Below are 7065 nucleotides of genomic sequence, written 5' to 3' on the forward strand. Positions count from 1 at the left end.
ATGTTTTCCCAGCTCCCTTCCAGAAGGATTCAGCTGCATGGAGTATGCCTATGCTAGGAGGCAGGGAAATTATGGCCGCAGAACATCTAAGAGTTTACCCTGGAGAAGGGTTCTCCTGCCATGCAGCGTTCTCTCTCAGAGCCAACAGTGGGGAGTGTCTGCGCTGCGCCATGCTAAGTCGCTTTGGTCATGCCCGAGTCTCTTGCGACTGCAGCCCACCAGGCTCCTCTGTCCGCGGGACTGTACAGGCGAGAGTCCGTGAGAGTGGGTTGCTGTGCCCTCCTCCAGGGGATCTTCCCGACCTGGGGATTGAACCCACGACTCCTGCAGCTCCCGCATTGTAGGTGGATCCTTCACCATCTGAGCCAGCAGGGAAGTGTCTGATAATTTTAGATAAGGCCATGGGGGCCCACTGGCCCTGGGTGTTCTCTGGAATGTTCTTCAGCAGTAGAGAAAGCTTGTTGATTTAATTTCAAGTGCAGTAAGCAGAACACCATGACGTCACCTCGGCCTGTCCTGATTCTACCTCGTTTGTAGGGCAGGTGTGGCGGGACTCGCGCCCCTGGCTCCCTTCATTGCAGGAGTGTTTGTGCGGGTGTGGGGGTGCTGTCAGGATGGAAGCGCCCCCTCGGTCCTCAGTGAGAGTGTAATGAAGTGGGTTGTCCCACCTCCTTCGTTTACTAGTTCAGTGTCGCACTGCAGTGTTGATGGGCGTGGAATCCGAACGGCTCAGCAGTTACGGCGCAGCTGCTTTATGCTGAGCGCCAGCCGGGAACGTCTGGGCAGGACCCCAGCCTCGACAGTGGCTGGAGGGCGCCCTGTCTGCCCTCGGCGCCCTGCCTGCCCTCAGCGCCCTGGGGAACGTCTGGGCAGGACCCCAGCCTCGACAGTGGCTGAAGGGTTCCCTGCCTGCGCTCAGCGCCCTGGGGAACGTCTGGGCAGGACCCCAGCCTCAACCAGTGGCTGGAGGGCGCCCTGCCTGCCCTCAGCGCCCTGGGGAACGTCTGGGCAGGACCCCAGACTCGACAGTGGCTGGAGGGCGCCCTGCCTGCGCTCAGCGCCCTGGGACTCCTGCTCCTCGGCCAGCAGCAGCGATGGGTTTCCTGCCCGGCCTGCCTGCCTCGCGGCCGTGACTAACTTTGTTTCAAAGCAGCCTTATGAGGTGTGCTGTGGCGATCCGGGTCCTGGAGACGGGAGACGCCACAGGCCGGCCACAGGCCAGTGAGGGTCAGAACTCCGTCCCAGGGAGCTGCCACCTGCTCTGCCCGAACGGCGCTACCCTCCTCTCCGCTCCTCCCGTCCTGGGAGCGGCTGGGGACGCTGGAGGAGGGCGCCCACTCGCCTCTTCCTGGAGGACCGCTGGGGCCCCACCCCCTGAGGCTGCCAGCCCCACGCTCCCACCCTGCCAGCCCCTCCCACCGGGCTCCCCACTTGCTGTCTGCAGACCCTCATTTGCTCTGCCGGGGCCGCTCCTCTTTCTCTGCCCTACAGGATCCTATTCATCCTTCAAGACCCACCCAGCTTGACCGTCACCTTCCCTGGATCCTTCAGCTTCCCTCTCCTCCTCGGGCGGCTGTTTCCCCTCTTTCCCTGGTTAGCATCCATCCATTGGTTGATTTCCAGTATTTATCCAACAGCTGCCACATCCAGGCTAGTCTAGGGACTGGTGGGGACAAGAGAGCCGTGGCCCCGCCTCTGTGGGGCTGGTTTCCTTGGGGGGGCTGGGGCCCCACGCAGTGACTGTGCTCTGCACTCCTGGGTCGTTGACCCCTGGAGGAGAGGGAAGCTGGGAGGGCAGAGGAAGAGGTCGTTTGCACAGGGGCCTGGGGCGGCAGCGGGGGAGGTTGGGGAGGAGCTTCTAGATGGAGGTTTTGAGGAGCAGCAGGGGCCTGGGTCAGAGGAGCGAGGACTTCACCAGGGCAGGGGGTGTCCAGGTGGCGCACGGGCTGCTCGGCAGGCTGGCGGGGATGTGGCCCCCGTCTCCTGACTGGGGACGGCCACGATTGTGCTGTGCGCTCTGTGTTTGCCTGTGTGCTGTGTGGACACAGCGTTGGCCACGTCCCTCCTGTTTCTGTAAAGCTGTGCCCGGGGGTTGCCTTCCTGGCTCTGGCTCTGTCTCCCCCAAATCCTGGTGGGCTGGAAGCGTCAGCGTCTCCCCCTGGAGACGGCGCCCGTCAGGGGCGGGTGGGCTCGCCCTCCACGTGGGTGCACGCTGCAGGTACAGGCGCTTGGGCCTCCCAAGCCGGAGCGCCCCTCCCGCGCGGCCTCCTTCCCGGGCCCGGAGCCCCGTCTGCTGGGCCGTCCCGCGTCACGGGAGCGCCGCTGCGTGCCCCGGCAGGCTGTGGCCTCTGTCCTGAGTGGCCTTGCACGTCTGGTGAGCATGTAGGGGGGCAGGGGGATTCCTGAGAGTAGGCGCCACGCTGGGCATCTCCTCCCGTGAGGTGACCAGGGTCTAATGATAGAGGAAGATAGTCTTTCCTTCCTAAGTCTGTTTTAATCGCTGAGATGTGATCCTCACACCATAGAACACACCGTCTAGAAGTGTGCAGCTCAGAAGCTTCGCTGCTGACAAGACTGTCCACCCATCAGCACTGTCTGAGCCCCGAGAAGAGAGTCTGTACCCATTGGCGGTCATTCCCAGCTGCCTCCTCCCACTAACTCCCGGCAGCCACCGCTCTACTTCTGTCTCCGTGGATTTATCTATTCTGGACATTTCCAGATAAATGGCATCCTATACAGGCATCCCTTATTTGTACTTTGAGGATGCTGTGGTTTTTTTTTTTTTTTTTTACAAATTAGATGTTTTATGGAGCAAGTCTGTTGGCGCAGTTTTTCCAACGGCGTTATTTTGCAATTAAGTTTGTGTGTTTTTTGAGAGAGAATGCTGTTGCACGCATGGTGGAGCACAGTGTGGTGTGAACGTGCCCCTGGGAGGACGGCTGCTTGGCCACCTTATGTCTCAGTCGCAGCACCGGGGCCTCGTTGCAGCAGGCAGGCCCAGCTGCGGCTCAGGAGCTTAGCTGCTCCTCGGCACGTGGAGCCTTAGTTCCCGACCAGGGCCGAACCCTCGTCCCCGGCATTGCAAGGCCAATTCCTAACCCCTTGGACCACCAGGAAGTCCCTAGAATGGTTTTAATTTTATTTTCAAATGGTTTATCGCCCGTGTATCAGAATACAGGTGGTGTCTGTGTATTGATGGTGTACGCTGCAGCCCTGCTGGACTCCTCCGTTATCTCTAGTGATCGTTTGTAGAACCTTCCCCTTGGGTCTTAACGTTTCAGTTGTCTTCAATTTTCAGGTCAGAAAGCGACGCTGAATGCAGAAGAAATGGCTGACTTTTACAAGGAATTTTTAAGTAAAAATTTCCAGAAGCACGTGCATTATAACAGGTGGGTGTCTATTTTTTTCCTGAAAATCTGAAAATCACATCCATGTTGGCAAGGATTGTTTTGCTACCTGAATTTAACATTCTTGTCTATGTTAAAAGTAGACGTTGCTGTCAACTTGGTTTTTGTCCTTTTAAGTAAAGTGGCCGGCTCACAGTCACTGCGCGGCCGCCCCTCGCGGTGTGCACCGCGCGTGGACGGTGAGTTCTGCCCACACTCTCGCTGCCGAGCGGAGCACAGCCCGGGGTAGGGGCAGCCGGGGGGGTCACGGCATCTCGTGTTTGAAAGTGGGGAGGCTCGGAGCCCAGTGGGGTCAGGGAGAGCGGCCCAGCAGGCAGCACCAGGGGCTCCCGCAGGCCAGAGACGAAGCCGTTTCAGCCGTGCGAGGATGGCGGCTGCTGACAGAGAAGGGGCGGTGGGTCAGAAAGGGACTGCTTTCCTGGCGCAGCGCGAGATCTGGGCACCGTCACCTGCAGCCGCCGAAGGCACTGGGCAGCGAGGCCGACGGGGACCCCGCCGTGGCTGGGCCTGGCTGATGGCGCCTGGTCTCCCGGGGCCCCTTCATGCCGTGCGGGGCGAGGCCCTGGCCTGGGCGCGAGGCTGTGAGACGCAGGGAGGCCGCCAGCAGTGCCTGTGAGGTCCTCGCCCGCAGAGGGGCTGCCGTCGGCCCGGCCCTGGGTCTGACGCCAGGTTATTGGGAGGAGACCAAAGGGTGTGTGCGGAGAGTGCGGTTCACAGGCCGTGCCTCAGTCAGGGTTTGAGGACACAGCTCCCAGATCTGGAGGTGCTACGAGACAGCTGTTGCAGTTTCAGCAAGTAACTGGGATTGAGAAAAATGAGCGAGGAGGGGGCACCGTTACAGAATGAGAGAGACTTCATTCCGGCAAACCCCTGTACAGGGATACTCCTTCCTGACAGAGGAAAGCCAGCAGCGGCTGTGAGTGAGGTCGCATTAATACACAGGGACTGCGAATGGTGAGTTACCGTTCACTTCATCGGAAGGAGTGATGGTGTTGCGGTCCTGTGTGTTAAGCGTTTGGATGATGCACAGTGACACGTGTTCCCAGGCAGGGTGACAGGGTATGTTCCGGGGTTTGCTCTGGCATTCCTGGAGCAGTGACCATGCCAAGCAGGCAGGTGGGGCAGGGCCTGGAGAGTGGGCTGGTGGTCGAGGCTGGAGGAGCTCTTGAGTGACGCTCGGACGGGAAGCCCAGTCCTGCAGCGTCCAGAGGCTGTTGCGGATGCTGTCATGCGTCACTCTGAACTGGAAGAATTGCTCAGTCAAGCCAGGTTTCCCTGGACCTTTGATTTCTGGCCTGAACATAGCAGGCCGGCATCCTGCTCCCTCTCGGGCCAGCTCCCTCTGTTGTTGCCTGCGGCCCTCTGAATAGAGAGAGGAGCAGAGAGCGGGGTGGCTGTTGTGGAGCCTGAGCACCCCTCCCCGTGGGCTCACCTCCTTCCCTGCTTTCTTTATGGAAACAGGGAGCGCTTAGTCTGTCTTTCCCACTGCACTTTATCAGTCGGGTTGTCTGTATGCTGCAGTGGAATCTGGCTTTCCCTTAGCAACATGAGAACTTTCGTCTCCATGGGATACCAGTTTCCTTTTTCCCAGAAGCCTTTGTTATTTATTTCGGGCGTTGCTTCCCATTTATCGTGTCACTTGTGGAGAGGGATTTCTGTCTGGTCCTGTGAAGGCTCCGGCAAGCTAGCGTTTTCACCTCTCGCCTTTAAGCCCTTGGGTATTCTGTGTCTTCCATGCTGATCCAGTCCGCCCTTTGAGTCCCATGTGGCCTGGCAGTTCCATGTTCCCTCATTCGCTCATTTGGACAAAAAGCATTGGCGCTTGTTGCATTCTGCTTCCAAGGGCTCAGCACTGGGAGTCTGGAATGTGCGTGTTCCATTGTGGAAACCTGCCAAGTGCTGCCCATTCAGCTGCTGACCCCGTGGTGAATTTGCAAGTTTCGACATGTTCTGTAGAGTAACTCACAGGCGAGTGTGCCTGTGACTGCCTGTAACGCCATCCTAGTATTTCATTTCAATGAGAAGCTGTAGAGACACAAGTTGCCCCGAAGTCCAGATCACCTAGAAAAAGAAGACGCAGAACTCTATGGTGTTGGCATTTGCGACAAGCTAGTGTCTCAAGGTGGAGTGCTTGTGGCATCTGCGTCCTATGCACATAAGGGGCCAGAGCCAGGAGGGTCCGCACCGCTCCTGTTGCTCAGCGGTTGCGCCCGCATCACTCTGTGCTGTTTCCCGGAGAATGCCACAGGGCTCTGGGGGCTTCAGGGCTTCTGAAGGCTCTTCTGGAGCTTCTAGCAGAATCAGAGGAGGGCTGCAGCGGCCTCCAGGAGTGGGAAGGGGGGCCTCTGAGCACATCAGCCTGACGACAGCCGGGGTGCACGGAGAGCAGGCTTTTGTGGACAGTTGGACCTTAGTGAGGGTGGGAGAAGGCAGAGGTGGTGTGGTGGGGCGGGGCGGGGGCGGGGCGGTTCAGATGCCTGGTTGCTGGCCTCGGGTCCCGGGCGCATGCCACCTGTACTCATCTTGTTCCCCTGCAGGGACTGGTACAAGCGTAACTTTGCCATCACCTTCTTCATGGGAAAAGTGGCCCTGGAGAGGATTTGGAACAAGCTTAGGCCGAAACAAAAGAAGACCAGCAGTTAGGAGCCCACCCTCACCCATCCCGCCGGTTCCTCGTCTGAGGTGCCTCGAGAAGCAGCTGCCTCTGGGACTCGTTTCACAAGGGTGCTGAAACCTGTGAGCTCAGGGCAGGCTGGAGGACGCGGGTCCTGGTACTGACGCCGAGGCCCACGTGGCTCTGTCCTGACTGTGAATTCGACACTGGCTCTTGGCCACTGAGGTGATAGCAAATAAAACGCAAGCACTGTCTTCTGAGTTTTTGAATTACAGCAGTTTGAAAGAGAGGGCTTCCCAGGTGGCTCAGTGGTGAAGGAATCCACCTCTAACGCAGGAGGCGCACGTTTGATCCCTGGGTTGGGAGGCTTTCCTGGCGAAGGAAATGGCAACCTGTTCTAGTATTTTTGCCTGGAGAATCCCATGGACAGAAGAGCCCCCGGGCTGTAGTCCACGGGGTCGCAGAGAGTCAGACACGACTGAGGGCGCACACACAGTTTGGAAGGGAGCAGCGTAAAAGCGTTACGAACTTTCACACAGACGTTCGGCTTCACTGACGGGGACAATCTGGAGGCTGGGTGCGGCGTCCCCATGGCCTCCCCAGCCAGTGGGCCCTGGAGACTGCAGTCCCGGCTCCAGGCCCTGAAGACACGCAGCTGTCCTGGGAGTTGCACAGACCCCAGGGGCCCAAAGGGGTGCCTCGGAGTTTTCTCCCTTTACCCCGGTGAGACGGAGCCTGTTCCCCAGGTTTTCCAGAGCAGATTGCTATGGGTCATGTCCCTTTCTCTCAATCCTTATGAAAGCAGTATTGTTGGAAGTAGGGTTATGTGGTTATAAAATGATGAGGCTCCCTCTGTGCTGTGTCCTGGAGCCGTGGCGGTGGGCGGGGGGCTGTCCTCAAGGACAGACAAGACATCTGGATTTTACCGAAAGGCAGAAGTTTTTGTTCCAAAATGAGGTGTGAGAGTGGTCGACAGGCTAGGTTTCTTGTAGCTTACTAACTGCCACTGAAGATGGTCTCCAAGGAAAAATTCCGGAGACCAGG

The 7065-nt window shown here is 58.6% G+C and overlaps 1 protein-coding gene across 2 annotated transcripts in view; it reads left to right on the forward strand.

Annotated features, from left to right (window-relative positions):
* The window catches only part of LOC101102428 (cytochrome c oxidase assembly factor 8), a 23830-nt gene extending 17555 nt beyond the window's left edge, over window positions 1-6275 (forward strand). For both annotated transcript variants that reach the window (XM_027957448.2, XM_060401495.1), the window contains exons 4-5: window positions 3299-3389; window positions 5945-6275. In XM_027957448.2, coding sequence (XP_027813249.2) covers window positions 3299-3389; window positions 5945-6050 — 197 coding nt within the window. In that variant the 3' untranslated portion in view covers window positions 6051-6275. The remainder of the gene's footprint in view (window positions 1-3298; window positions 3390-5944) is intronic.
* The last annotated feature ends 790 nt before the right edge of the window (window positions 6276-7065 follow it).

The sequence above is a fragment of the Ovis aries genome, chromosome 18 (assembly GCF_016772045.2).
Source record: "Ovis aries strain OAR_USU_Benz2616 breed Rambouillet chromosome 18, ARS-UI_Ramb_v3.0, whole genome shotgun sequence".
In the NCBI taxonomy this organism is placed as follows: Eukaryota; Metazoa; Chordata; class Mammalia; order Artiodactyla; family Bovidae; genus Ovis; species Ovis aries.